The sequence below is a fragment of the Mobula birostris genome, chromosome 1 (genome assembly GCF_030028105.1).
Source record: "Mobula birostris isolate sMobBir1 chromosome 1, sMobBir1.hap1, whole genome shotgun sequence".
NCBI classification, from domain to species: Eukaryota; Metazoa; Chordata; class Chondrichthyes; order Myliobatiformes; family Myliobatidae; genus Mobula; species Mobula birostris.
Window position 1 is genome coordinate 208,295,772 of NC_092370.1, and position 15,768 is coordinate 208,311,539.

Sequence of the window (15,768 nt, forward strand, 5' to 3'; positions counted from 1 at the left end):
TTGGTGAAGCTTGAATAATACACTTAAGCCCTTCAATATCATTAAACCAAAATTATGGAGGCCCTATGTCTTAATTGTCAGACAATTGATTGGGTCTATGGTGGGCATTATTACAGATGGAGACAGCTTGAATGTGCCAGACACATCAGACAACAGCAAAAAGCAGATGCTCAGGACACGCAGCAAAAAGAGATTTGCTTTCAGAATACCGGAAGAGGAACGGTTACAACAAAGGCGGTAGGATGTTGTTCTCAAGCGGCTTTACAGTCTACGTAGCTTTGTGTTGTTGAGCCATTTTGTGACTAATTTCAGCACGATTTGCATATATTTATGCATTTTTTTTTAACAGTGAGATGTTGAGAGATCCTGAGATGCGGTCAAAGCTGATATCAAATCCAACCAACTTCAACCATGTGGCTCACATGGGACCAGGAGATGGCATGCAAGTACTTATGGATCTTCCACTGGTAAATATAAAAAAATAACGATGAGCAGCAATATCTTCTTATGAAATGTTGATTTACCGTTTGCATAATCTGAAAATTGCATTCTGCGATGTTAAAATAAATCCCACAAATAAAATTAAAACAACGTGTTAAAGTTTTACAATATTAAGTATAGTGGATTCCAGTTAATTGAGACACTTAGTACTGAGAGCTGTTGGATAGAGGGACAAACGTCAGTTACAAATTTGTATAAAATGCAAGAATTATACTAAAAGATCCAGTGAAGATTCTGATATGGTTTAAATTTAATACCTTTTAAATTATTTGCAGTATTGAAATAGCATTCTGGTGTTTTGTGGAGAAACAAGTCTTTGAATTTCAAAAATTATATATGAAGTAAGCAGTTGAAGCAAGCTCTTACTATTGGTTTCAAATGTTAATCACTCCAAAACAAGTACAATAAAAATTGTACTTGTTTTTGTATCTTCTGACTTCAATTAGTAAAATTTAAATCCATGTTCTAATTGCAGGAATTACTGAATAACTTTTTAAAAAAGATTTCCCTAAATAGTCTGTTTCCTTTTGTTGACTTAGCACAGAATGAGTTTCCTTCCCATTCATCCTCAACACCATGTCCTTGTATCTCTTCGAGCCAACTTTGAGCACATTTGTCACATGACTACACTTTGCACTCGCCTTCTTCCTCCTGCTGGGAATGCTGTCCCATCTTCCATCTGGCTTTTCCTTCAAAGCAACATTAAATATAACACAGTGTTTAATGAGGCATTGAGCTCTTCTCGAGAAGGAAAATCAAATTTAATTTAATATTTCACTTGTTGCTGCAGAGTGTGTCACCAGTATCACAGGATGAACAGATAAAAGAAAAGCGTGTTTCACATTCCAATCTTCCAAGGCAGCAGCGTAGCAAACAGCACATTACACGTACGGTTTCAGGTAATAATATTTCATTAATTATATGTATTAAGCACCTTGACTTGTTATTGAATGTCGATAACCACAGGATTGAGAAATATAAACACTTATTTTAAAAAAATATTCTAGATCATCTCAAGTGCAGCAATGTTTGCTACTGATAAGGACAGCTGGAGAAGAAAGCCTAATATTAATATAATGCTGGTTATTTTTAGATGACAAATTGAAGTAGAATAACTTTTTCTTCATAAAAATAGTTTGTTTCTCCTTGGTATGAGTGTGAAAAATTTTCATGGAAAAGATTATTCATTAAAATTTAGAAGAAAAATCAGTGGAATAATTTCCTTTTGATGTTCTTATGTGCAAGTTATTTTTATATTAAACTACTATTGTAGAAAAGCTTCTTGTTTGTCGGCTACAGTATTCAGTATTCATTAAGTCTCAGCTCCACATACGCAAGAGACCTATTAAGTAGCAAGATTGAATTTGAAGTTAGTGGAAGTAGCAAATTTTCCATAACATTCCATTGTTGCAATATTGTTGCTGGAGATAGCATCTATTTAGATCAAATATTTTCAAGTTTAAAAACAGCAAAGCTTAAAAGACTCAGTGGGACAGATAGCAGCTGTGGAAAGAAAAACTTTTGAGCATTTTGGATCTAATTTGGCACGGGGGTAGGAACCATAGTGATAGGGCTGAGGATGGAGCGGTTGGTGTACAAGTAGATGCAGTGCATCGTGTGTCTGAGGAAGGGCAAGCAGACAATAGGGCAAAATTGCAGTCAGTGGGATAAATTGAAGTGTAAAATGGGGGCAGAATTGAAAAGGGTGATGAATACAGGACTGAATGTGTTATATCTCAAAGCACGTGGTGTATGCAAAAGATAGAAGATCTTGTAGAGCAGTTAGAGATTGGCAGGAATGACATTGTGGGCATCACTGAGTCATGGCTGGGAGCTTAACATCTAAAGGTACACATTGTATCAAAAGGACAGACAGGTAGGCAAAGAGGGAGGGGGCGGCTCTGTTGGTAAAATAATAAAATCAAATCCTTAGAAAAAGGTGACATAGGATCGGAAGATGTAGAATCCTTGTGGGTAGAATTAAGAAACTGCAAGAGTAAAAAGACCTGATCGGAGTTATAAACAGGCCTCCAAAAGTAGCCAGGATGTGAGATACGAATTACAAGAAGAGATAGAAAATGTATATAAAAAAGGGCAATGTAACAATAGTATGGAGATTTCAATATGCAGCTAGATTGGAAAAATCAGGTTGATGCTGGATCCCAAGAGAGGGAATATGTAGAATTTCTACAAGATGGCTTTTTTAGAGCAACTTGTGGTTGAGTCCACTAGGGGAAAGGCGATTCTGGATTGGATTTTATCTAATGAACTATATTTGATAAGGGGGCTTAAGGAACCCTGAGGAGACAGTGATCATTCACCTCACAGTTTCAGAGGGAAAAGCTAAAGTCAGATGTATTAGTAGTACCATGAAGTAGAGGGAATTATAGAGGCATGAGAGGGGAGTTGGCCATAGTTGACTGGAATAGAACACTAGCCAGGGATACAGCAATGGCTGGATTTTCGGGGAGCAATCGCAAGGTGAGGGATAGATGCATCTCAAAGATGAAGTACAATTCTAAAGAGAGGATGAGGCAACCATGGCCAACAAGGGAAGTCTATGACAGCATAGAAGAAAAATAAAGGCAGATAATAAAGCAAAATATTAGTGGGAAGCTTTTAAAAACCAGCAAAAGGCAAATAAAAAGCCGTAAGGAGAGAAAATATGAAATACGAAAGTAAGCTAGCCAATAATATAAAAAAGATACCAGACAACACACATTATAGTGTTGCTTGAATTTCCAGCATCTGCAGAATTCCTCGTGTTTGCGTTTTTAAAAAGATAACAGAAGTTTTTTTTAGGATATATACAGTAAAAGAGAGGTGAGAGTGGGTATCGGATGACTAGAGGTAGTAATGGGGTACAAAGAAATGGATTAACTTAATAAGTATTTTGCGTTAGTTTTCACTGTGGAAGACACTAACAGAATGCCAGAAATTCACAAGTGTCAGGGAGCAGAAGTGAGTGTAGTTATTAGTACTAAAGAGAAGGTGCTTTGGAAGCTGAAAGGCCTGAAGGTAGAAGAGTTACCTGGACCAGAAGGACTACACCCCAGGTTCTGAAAGAGATAGTTGAAGAGATTGTGGAGCCATTAGTCAGGATCTGTCAAGAATCACTAGATTCTGGAATGGATTAGAAGTTTGTAAATATCACTCCACTCTTTAAGAAGGGAGGGAGGCAGAAAAAAGGAAATTATAGGCCAGTTAGCCTGACTTCTGTGATTGGGAACATGTTGGAGTCCATTATGAAGGATGGGATTTCAGGGTACTTGGAAGCACATGATAAAATAGGCTGTAATCAGAATGTTTTCCTTAAGTGACAATCTTGCCTGACGAACCTGTTGGAATTCTTTGAGGAAACAAAGGCAGGATAGACAAAGGGGTGTCAGTAGATGTTATTTATTTGGAACTTTAGAAGGCCTTTAACAAGGTATGGCAAATGAGGCTGTTTAACAAAATAAGAACCCATGGTATTACAGGAAATATATCAGCATGAATAGAAGGTTGGCTGACTAGCAGGAAGTAAAGAGTGGAATTAAAGAGTGCCTTTTCTGGTTGGCTGTCGGTACCTTGTAGTGTTCTGCAAGAGTTCGTGTTTTCACATTGTATTTCAATGATTTGTATGACAAAATTGATGGCTTTGTAGCCAAGTTTGTGGAAAATACAAAGATAGGTGGTGGGAAAGATGGTGTTACGGAAACAGGGAGTCTGCAGAAGGATTCAGATTGGGAGAATGGGCAAACAAGTGGCAGATGGAATTTAGTGTTGTAAAGTGTATGGTCATGCACTTTAGTAGAAGGAGTAAAGGCGTAAACTTTTCTAAATGGGGAGAAAATTAAAAAATCAAAGTTGCAAAGGGACTTGGAAGTCCTTGTGCACAATTCCCTAAACATTAATTTGCTGGTTGAAGTGATGGTAATGAAAGCAAATGTAATTTTAGCATTCATCTCAAAACAACTGGAATATAAGAACAAGGATGTAATGCTGAGGCTTTATAAGGCATTGGTCAGACCATACTTGGGATACTATTTGCATTTTTGGGCTCCATATCTAAGAAAAGATGTGCTGACATTGGAGAGAATCCATAGGAGATTTACAAGAATTATTCCAGAAATGAAAAGGTTAATGTATGAGGAGTGATTGATAGCTCTGGGCCTATACACGCTGGAGATAAAGAGAATAAGGGGGAGATCTCATTGAAACCTATCAAATATTTAAAGGGCAAGACAGAGTGGACATGGGGAGTATATTTCCTATGGTGGGCGAGTTTAGGACCAGAGGGCACAGCCTCAGAATAGAGGTACATCCATTTAGAACAGCAATGAGGAGGAATTTCTTTAGCCAGAGGCTCGTGAATCTGTGGAATGCTTTGCCACAGATGACTGTAGCGGTCCAGTGGAAAGTGGAAGTATTTAAAGTGGAAATTGATAGGTTATTGATTAGTCAGGCGAAGGTAATGGGGAGAAAGCAAGGGAATGGGGTTGAGAGAGATAATAAATCAGCCATGATGGAATGGCAGAGCAGGCTCAATGGGCCAAATGGCCTAATTCTCGTCTTATGGACTAACTCGGAAGGGTCTCAGACCTAAGTTGCTATTTCATTTTATACTGATGTGGCCTGACCTGCTGAGTTTATCCACCATTTTCTGATTTTGATCCAGATGACCTGCATCTGCATTTTTAAAATTTTTTTTGCTGAGGGCATCTTAACAAGGTCAGCTGTCTATCTTTAACTGCTGGAGTGAAAGTGCTGTTGGTTCCAGAATCTAGAACTGTGGGCATTGATGGAACGGTGATGTATTTTCAAGTCAGCATGATGCACATTTTGGATGGGAGTCTACAAATGATGTTTCTAAGTACCTGATTTGCCTTTGTTAGTGGTAGAGTTTGATAGTTTACAAGGTGTATTGGAGTACTCTCGGTAACTACAGTGCATATGATCTCACTTTGTGCTTTTGGTGGAATGGTTGGTGATTTGTTCTGATAGGGTTGAATTGCTTCAGTACTACTCTAGTTGCACTTATCCAGGCAAGTGGTAGGCATTCCCTTATGGGCCATGGAGATCCTTTGGGATCCCAACCTTTGCCTGTTCTGGTAACAGGCCAAGGGGTGGGATGGTTTCAGTTGATTTTCTGGTCAGTGACTTCACCCAGGATATTGATGATTGAACACTGTGATGGTAAAAGTATTAGATATCCAGGACAGTGAGATTCTTCCTCATCGGAGGTGACATTGTTACGCATGTCAGCTAGGCAGGGACTTCTCCATTTGCTGAATAACTGGATGTGCAATCATCAGTGGGCCTTTTCTGAACTAATGGAAGGAGGGTCATTGATGCAACTATGAAAGATGCAAATGCCTGAAATGATTTCCTGGAGCAGAGATAATTGACTTCCACTAACTAACTTACGTTGTCATATTATGTGCAAGGTATGACTCTCCTCTTTGGTGTGATTCCCACTGGTGTCAAGAGCAGTCCCTTTCACATGGGTGATCCTTTGCTTTCTTACTGATAGACACCCTTGTCTTTTGCTCAGAACTCACTGACTTTAGTTTGAATTAATATTTTTTGATCTCTGAATAGATCAAATCATATAATTTTCTGCCAGTTCAAGATACCATTTCAGCAACAATTGGAAGTTGATTCCTGCGCTGGTCATCTTTTATTACATTACCTTTGGATATTCTTCATGGCTTCCTGATTATCAGGCCTGAACTTTATATGGTATCTATAAATAGTTATGGTACTCATTAAATATCAAGTTACTTTCTTTTGACGTACTTATTTCTTGTACTTAGGTGGGGAGGCTGTTATGACATCACGTAATATTTCTGATCCTGACCAAGATTTTGAGAGAGAAGTAAGTATTTGCATGTAATTTCCCAATTGCAGTTCACTTACCTTTTTAATTAAAATACTTCATCATTATGCTTTCTTGAAGATAAGTGCAACATAAACTGATGTGCATACCTTTTATTTCTCTTGAGGACTCTGATTCAACAAGGCATTCAACACCCTCAAACAGCTCAAATCCAAGTAGTCCACCGAGCCCAAACTCTCCTCACAGGAACCAAGTTACACTGGATGGTTTGGACCACTCTACCTGTGATGCATGATGATAGACTTAAGTAACACTTTATCTTGGTTATCATATAAGCCACAAACCAATAGGATTTTCCATTTTTATTGAATCTAGAAACATGAATTTTTTTGTTGAATTGCTACAAAGAAGTGCCAAGAATGAAGAATAATTTCTTCTTTTAATTCTTGCTGATTGCACATTAAATTATGTATTCATGCTCCTTTATGAACAATTCCAGCTTATTTTGACTGTCAGCCTGTTAAAATGACTGTATCATTCATATGCGTTGGTGATTATGGTTTTGTGTAGTGTTGATAAATTGCAAACTTTTAACAGCCAAATAAATTTGGGATTGTGAGGCTTACACATTCTTTTACATCACACATTCCTTCCAAATTTCTAATAGTTGGTAAATGGTTAAAAAAAATTGTCCTTATTTGTGCATCTTAGTTTATAAATATAAAAGAAAAAAGTTTTCTTCAGGGTATACATGACACCAGTAAATAATACTGTGAATAAGAATTTTAGTTGCATTTTGTATTACTGTTTTTAAAGTAGATGTACTATCTTTGTGCTAGCATTGTAGTGAAAGGCCACATCTGTCTATAAATTATGTGCCCAATGCAGAAACATTAATGTTGGGAAATGCCAGACATGGACCTGCTGCATCTTAAAATATACAATTATTGTAAAAGACATTAAAAAGTGTGATTGTTCTTTTGCTGATTGAGGTAGTATAGATGTTTCAAGAATTAGTGGTCTCTGGGATATAAGGAAGCCACATTAATTTGATCCATTTCCGAAAGTCATTGCATGAATATACATTCCTACAAAAGTATTGTATTGTTATATTATTGTAAAAACAAACTTCATGGTTGTCTTGTACATTTTGATATGCACCTGCTGACTGGAGTTAGTGTGCGTATGTCAGTGTATATAACTCATGTTCAGTGTATGATAAACATTGATACTCAAGATTTTGTCCAAATTGCATTAAAGGCTTGTATACTACAGCCAGTATATCTGTTTTATCATCACACCTGTGTGCCTTCTGTGCTGTATTTGACAATTTACTGTTCATACAGATGCAGTATGATTTCCCTACTCAAAGTCACTGTAAAGAGATTGCATGTTTTAGTCGACCAGATTCCTGTCAGAGTGGATAATAATTGTGATGTGCCACATTAAGCCACTAATCAAACTAGTTATCTCATTTTCTTAAAAGGGCTCACTGTGGAGCCTAACACTACTGGTGAAACAGTTTGATTTATTTTGTTAATTTGTGAAAGTGGGTAGTCTTAAAATCAGCTAACCACTCTTTGTAATTATGGAATTGTGCTTTGATAAAGTACTGAAAATTGAACTGTCAATAAAGCATAAAAGGAAGGTACCAAACTGCTTACTGGCCTGTGAACAAATAACTGTGGCGTGGGGGTTGGTGAGGGAGAAGGGAAGATGTGGCTTCTGGTGGAATCATGTTTGAAATTGTGAAGAATGATAAGGTGAATACAAAGGATGGAATGTCCAGTACAATCCCACTACATCACATCATCTCCTAGCCACTTTGGGTTTTACAGGGACTGCACTCGTTGATGCCCTGGTCTGCTCTTCCCTCCCCTTCTCGCAGCACTTCAGCCCGAAGACCTATACAAATGTCCCTTTACCTCTTCCCTTCCAGCAATCCATGGGTCAAAACAATGAAGCAGTATTTAATTTAACTACTTTACTGCATTCAGTGATCACAATTTGACTTCCTCAACACTGGAGAAATCAAATGCAGGTTAGATGATCACTTTACAGAGCACCACTGCTGTCTGTTCAGGGCTGATTCTGCATTTGCTGCCACTTTAATTCCCAGGCTCGTATCTGTTCCTTTTTTCCATTCTAGACGTGCTCCTTATCATCTGAGCTGAATGCATTTCCATTTGGTCTTTTCTCCATCTCCTTCACCCAGCTCAGCTTCAAACTCTACACCCTCCATTTTCCCTCAGTTCTAAGGTAGTGTTACAGACACAAACTATTAACACACAGATGCTGCTGTTTCTTCCAGCATTTGTTTTTGGTACTGAAAGGATGGCTGGTACTTAAAATAGAAATGTTGCTGCCCCCTACACCTTGTCATTGCAGGATGTGCAATAGCCCATAGATACTAACAGGCTTCTTTCTCCTACCAGCTGTGTGTATCACTCCTAGATTCATGTGGGAGGCACAAACTGTTTAATCCCACTGCTATTAACAAAGGTAATCACAATGGCAGATTTGCATTTCACTTAAGTGTCTCTGATCTATTGAAGGATAATAATCTTCTCTCCAATTTATCTTGAGGTGAATCCTTCACTTCCACCCCCAGGTCCATCATTGGCCTTCAACACAGTCTGTGCTTGCTTCAGGTGAAAGGAAGGAAAGCAATTCTATCAGGAAAATACAAAGAACCAAATATCACCCACAGGGAAGAGGAGCGTAATAATGGCACCTGGCCAAGCACCACTTGTCAGAAATGGTAAGAGGGTCAAAATGTGGATTGAAATATCCTAAAATGCAATCTTGCAATTTATCCAATTCCCTTGAAAGTTACATTATCAGAACAACACGTTCTTTTTACAATAATTTAAAATAAAACTTAGCTAGTGAATAGCTTGATTGTTGCTGCTAAACTACTATTGGCCCCTCAAAGTCTTCCAGAAATAAAAAGATAGTGAGATAAAGTCATAAAAAAGTACAGTGCAGAAACAGGCCCTTTGGCCCATCAAGTTCATGCCAAACCATTTATACCACCTACTTCCACTGAGTTGCACTGGGAATACAGCCCTCCATATCCCTACTATCCATGTACCTATATAAACTTCTCTTAAACATTGAAATTGAGCTGGCATGCACCACTTGCGTTGGCAGCTCGTTCCACACTCCCACGACACACGTTCCTTTTAAACTTTTCATCTTACACCCTTAATCCATGACCTCTGGCTGTAGTCTTATCCAACCTCAATGGAAAAAGCCTGCTTTCATTTACCTTACTTAGAACCCTCATCAGTTTGTATACCTCTATCAGATCTCTCAATTTTCTACGATCCAAGGAATAAAGTCCTAACCTATTCAATCTTTACATATAACTCAGGTCCTCCAAACCCATCAACATCCTTGTAAATTTTCAAAGAATTATGGACCTGTATTCCCACAGTTCTATATTCAATTTAAAATATACTCAAATAAGCCACTTAAATTAGTACTTTAGTTCACTTCTGTTGAATATTTTTGTATTGTATTGTCAGACTGAAATACAACCTCTGAAGTACTGCACCAGACCATCTGATTCCAGAAAGTTCTAAAGATATACAGGCATTACAGCACAGTGCAGACCCTTTCTGCCCACGATATTGTACTGACATTTTAGCCTACTCTAAAGATAAATTCTACTTATTCAACCTACTCTAACCCTCCTTGCATAGCCCTGCATTGTTCTGTTATTTATGTGCCTATTTAAGAGTTTGTTAAATGCCCCTAATGTATCTGAGGCCACCATCAGTCCTGGCAGAGAATCCCACATACGCTTCAGTCAGCTAGTCAGTCTTCTATCCATGCTAGTATCTTTCCTGGAATACCATGGGCTCTTATCTCATTAAGCAGCCTCACATGCTGCACCTTGTCAAATGCCTTCTGCAAACCAAAGTAAATAGCATCCACTGACTCTCCTTTGTCTATCCTGCCTGTTACTTCCTCAAAAAACAATAAATTTGTCAGGCAAGATTTCTCCTGAAGGAAACCCTGCAGACTTTGGCTTATTTTATCAAGTGCCTCCAAGTACCCCAAAACTTTATCGTTAATAATGGACTCCAATCTTCCCAACCACTGAGGTCAGGCTAAGTGGCTGATTATTCCTTTTCTTTTTGCCTCCCTCCCTCCATAAACAGTGGAGTGACATTTGCAATTTTCCAGTACTTCGGAACTATTCCACGATCTAGTAATCCTTGAAAGATCATTACTAATGCCTCCACTGTCTCTTCAGCCTCCTCTTTCAGAACTCTGGGGTGTAGTCCATTTGGTCCAGGTGACTTATCTATCTTCAGACTTTTCAGCTTCCCAAGCACCTCTTCTTTAGTAATAGCAACTACACTCACTTCTGCACGCTGACACTCTTGTTGTTTCTGGCATACTGCTAGTGTCTTCCACAGTGAAGGCAGACACAAAGTGGATGTTAAATTCATCCACCATTCCTTTGTCCTCTGTTCCTACCTCTTTAGTGCCATTTTCCAGTGGATTGATATAAAATCAAATCAAGTTAATTGTTATTCAAACCATACGTCAATACAGCCGAATAAGACAGCATTCCACAGGGGCCAAGGTGCAAAAACATACCCGCACATTCAAATTAATGAGAAAGAAAAGTTATGTAAGAAAACAAATTTCAGACCAAATTCCAAGTCCTGCAAATCAATGGTTCCTAGCAGTCCAGCCTGTAATTCCACCAAGCTGTCACTGGAGGGCAGCACTGACAGGAGCGGCCACACCCAACCGAGCATGGATGCCACTCTGCAGTGCAAGCCTGAGGACTGAGGCCTAGTTCTAATTACAACTGCAGCGGCAATGTTTTCTCACCATCTAACCCCCACCAAACAAGGGAAGCAGGCCTGCAGCAATCTATGTCCAACAGGTTTTGCAATCACAAAAGATACTTCCAAGAGAGTCACTCACAGTTTCACTGCACATCGCCTTCGAGCCAACTCCGGCACCTTCGAATAGCAGGCAGCAGCATGGTCTCCAACCAAGTCAGCTCCTCTGAACCCAAACTGGCTTCCCTGCTGCCCAGCAGGCCGATTCGATATCCCCAGCCCACTACTCTCATCCCTCTTTTATTCTTAATATACTGTATCTGAAAAAATTTTTGTATCCTATTTTATATTATTGACTATATCTTCATATTTCATATTTTCTCTCCTTAAGGCTTTTTAGTTGCCTTCTGTTGGTTTTTAAAAGCTTCCTAGTCCTTTAATTTCCCACTAATTTTTACTATATTATATGCCCTCCCTTTTCCTGTTATGCTGTCTTTGACTTCCCTTGTTATCCACAGTTGCCTCATCTTCATCTTTGGGATGTATCTATCCTGCACGTTCTGAATTGCCTCTTGAAACTCCAGCCATCAGCTGTTATGCCATCATCCTTGCTAGTGTCCCCTTCCAATCAACTTTGCACATCTCCTGTCTCATGCTTCTGTAATTCTCTTTACTCCACTGGAACATGGATATATCTGACTTTATCTTCTCCCTTTCAAACTATAGGGTAAATTCTATCATCTATTATCACAGCCTCCTAAGGGTTCTTTTATCTTAAGCTCTCTAATCAAATCTGGTTCATTACACAACCAACCCAAAATTGACTTTCTTTAGTGGGCTCGCTAAGGGCTCTTAGTGAGCAAGGCACTTAATCACATATTGCCCTGCGATGACACTGGTGCCAAGCTGTATGGGTCCTAATGCCCTTCCCTTGGACAACACTGGTGTCATGGAAAGGGGAGACTTGCAGCATGGGCAACTGCTGGTCTTCCATACAACCTTGCCCAGGCCTGCGCCCTGGAGAGTGAAGACTTTCCAGGTGCAGATCCATGGTCTTGCAAGGCTAACGGATGCCTTAGTGGGCTCAACCACAAGCTGCTCTAAAAAGCCATCTCATAGATACTCTACAAGTTTGCTCTCTTGTGATCCAGCACCAACCTGATTTCCCCAATCTACCTGTATATTGAAATCCTGCATGACTATCGTAACATTGCCCTTTTTCCATGTCTCCCGCTGTAATTTTTATCCCAAATCCAGGCTACTGGATCCATTACACCTGTATATAATTCCCATCAGGATCTTTTTACACTTGCAGTTTCTAAACTTCACCAACAGGAATTCTACATCTTTTGATCCTATGTCACCTCTTTCAAAGGATTCGATTCCATTTCTTTGTACCAAAAGAGTCACCCCTTCCCCTCTGCCTGCCTGCCATTTTGATAGAATGTGTAGGTTTGGATGTTAAGCTCCCAATTATGATCTTCTTTCAGCCACAACTCAATGATGCCCACAACATTGTATCTGCTGATCTCTAACTCCACTATCAAATTCTCTACCTCATTCTGTATGCTGCATGCATTCAAATATAACACCTTCAGTCCTGTGTTCATCACCCTTTTTGATTTTGCCCTCATGTTACACTTCAGTTCATCCCACTGACTGCAATTTTGCCTGATCATCTGCCTGTCCTTTCTCAGAGTCTCACTGCTTACTTCATCTACTTGTATCCTTAGCCCTACCATTCTGACTCCCTCCCCAATAGCTGGTAAGCCTGCCCGCAAGCATGTTGGTCCCCCTTAAGTTCAGATGTAATTTGTCCTTTCTGTCCTGGTCCCAAAGAAGAGATCTCGATGATCCAGAAATCTGAAACCCTGCCTACTACACCAACTCCTCAGCCACACATTCATCTGCAAAATCATCCTATTCTTACCCTCACTGGCATGTTGCACAGGCAGCAACCCAGAGATTACTACTACCCTGGAAGTCCTTCCTTTCAGCGTTCTACCCAACTCCCTAGAATTCTCTTGTCCGTACTTTCTCCTTTTTCCTACCTACGTCTTTGGTACCAATATGTACCATGACTTCTGGCTATACCCACCTGCCCCTAGATGCTGTGGAACCAATCGAGGCATCCCTGATCCTAGCACCTGGGAAATAAAATACCAACTGGGTTTCTTTTTCACATCCACAGAATTTCCTATCTGCTTCTCTAACTATGGATAAGTATCACTACTACATTCCTCCACATCCCCCGTCTTCATTTCTGAGCCACAGGGTCAGACTCAGTGCCTGAGACCCAGTCTCCGTGATTTCCCCTGGAAGATTTTACCCCCACAAACACCCTCCCCCCAACAGTATCCAAAGCGTATACTTACTGAAGAGAATGCTGAATGCTCACGGCACTAGCTGCCTAATCCTCTCTGTCTCCCTGGTACCTGCCTCCTGCAACTTAAGGGTAGTTACCTCCCTATAGCTCCTGTCTACCATCTACACATTCTCCTTTATGAGCTGAAGGTTCACCCAGTTCCTTAACATGGTCTCTAAGGAGCTGCACTTCAATGCACTTCATGCAGACTCTGGGAAACTTGAGATCTTCCAGAGTTCCCACAACTCACACAAAGAAAATACCATTAACAGAGGCATCAAGGAGCAGATAGGGGAGCAGATTCTGGAATGATGCAATAATAATATGGTTGTTGTGATGCATGATTTTAACTTTCCTAATATTGACTTAGAGCAAGGGGTTTGGTTGGGTGGAGTTTGTTAGGTGTTTTAAGGAAGGTTTCCTGATGCAATATGTAGATAAGCCAACCAGAGGAGAGGCTATACTTGATCTGGTATTGGGAAATTAACCTGGACAGGTGTCAAATCCCTTCCTGGGAGAACATTTTGGAGGTAATGATCACAACTCTATCTCCTTCACCATAGCGCTGGAGAGGGATAGGAGCAGACATTTTGGGAAAACATTTAACTGGGGTAGGGGGAAATATTATACCATTAGGCAGGAACATGAGAGCATAAATTGGGAGTATATGTTCTCAAGGAAATGCACAGCAGAAATGTGGCAAATGTTCAGGGAGCATTTTCATGGCGTTCTGCATAGGTATGTTCCATTGAGCCAGGGAAAGGATGGTGTACAAAGGATGTAGAAAATCCGATTGAGAAGAAAAGAAAATCTTACAAAAGTTTCAAGAAACTAGGTACTGATAGAGCTCTAAGAAATTACAGGGTTGATAGGAGGGAGCTTAAGAATGAAATTAGGAGAGCCAGAAGAGGCCATGAGAGGACCTTGGTGAGCAGGGTCAAGGCATTCTACAAGTATGTGAAGAGCAAGTGGATGAGCCGTGCGAGAATAGGACCAATCAGGTGCAGTAGTGGAAACATACGCATGGAGTTGGAGGAGCTAGGTACTTAATGAATACTTTGCTTCAGTATTCACCAGAGAAAAGGATCTTGGTAATTGTGGGGATGACTTACACTGGACTGAAACGCTTGAGCATATAGACATTAAGAAAGAGGATGTGCTGGAGCTTTTGAAAAGCATTAAGTTACATAAGGCTGTGGAGGCCAAGTTTCTTTCAAGAAAGAGATGGATAGAGCTCTTAAGGATAGCGGAATCAAAGGTTATGGGGATAAGGCAGGAACTGGATACTGATTGTGGATGATCAGCCATGATCACAGTGAATGGCGGTGCTGGCTCGAAGGGCCGAATGGCCTACTCCTGCACCTATTGTCTATAAGTTGCCAGGACCGGACAAGCTATACGCCAGGCTACTGTGGGAAGTGAGGGAGGAGATTGCTGAGCCTCTGGTGAAGATCTTTGCATCATCAACAGGGGCAAGAGAAGTACCGGAGAATTGGAGGGTTGCAAATATTATTTCCTTGTTCAAGAAAGGGAGTAGAGATAACTTAGGAAATTATAGACCAGTGAGTCTTACTTCAGTGGTGGACAAGTTGTTGGAGAAGATCCTGAGAGGCAGGATTTACGAGCATTTGGAGAGACATAAAGTCACCATGACTTTGTCAAGGGCAGGTCGACCCTTATGAGCCTGACTGAATTTTTTGAGGATATGACTAAACACATTGATGAAGGTAGAGCAGTAGATGTAGTGTATATGGATTTCAGTAAGACATCTGAAAAGGTTTCCCATGAAAGGCTCATTCAGAAAATAAGGAGACATGGGATCCAAGGAGACCTTGCTTTCTGGATCCAGAGTTGGCTTGCCCACAGAAGGCAAATGGTGGTTGGAGATGATACGTATCCTGCATGGAGATCGGTGACCAGTGGTGTTCCGAGGGGATCTGTTCTAGGACCCCTCCACTTAGTGATTTTTATAAATGACCTGGATGTAGGTTATTTAGTTTGCTGATGATACAAAGTTTGGGGGTGTTGGGGATAGTCTGGAGGGGTATCAGAGGTTACAGTGGGACATTGATAGGATGCAAAACTGGGCTGAGAAGTGGCAGATGAAGTTCAACCCAATAAGTGTGAAGTGGTTCATTTTGGAAGGTCAAATTTAAAGGCAGAATATAATATAAATGATAAGACTCTTGGCAGTGTGGAGGATCAGAGACATCTTGGGGTCCGTGTCCCTAGGACACTCAAAGCTGCTGCACAGGTTGACAGTTTTGTTAAGA

General features: G+C 40.2%; 1 protein-coding gene across 1 annotated transcript in view; it reads left to right on the forward strand.

Annotated features, from left to right (window-relative positions):
• The window catches only part of cdc42bpb (CDC42 binding protein kinase beta (DMPK-like)), a 198,302-nt gene extending 190,682 nt beyond the window's left edge, over positions 1-7,620 (forward strand). The window contains exons 33-37 of the mRNA XM_072270164.1: positions 117-237; positions 350-467; positions 1,292-1,400; positions 6,300-6,361; positions 6,489-7,620. Coding sequence (XP_072126265.1) covers positions 117-237; positions 350-467; positions 1,292-1,400; positions 6,300-6,361; positions 6,489-6,617 — 539 coding nt within the window. The 3' untranslated portion in view covers positions 6,618-7,620. The remainder of the gene's footprint in view (positions 1-116; positions 238-349; positions 468-1,291; positions 1,401-6,299; positions 6,362-6,488) is intronic.
• The last annotated feature ends 8,148 nt before the right edge of the window (positions 7,621-15,768 follow it).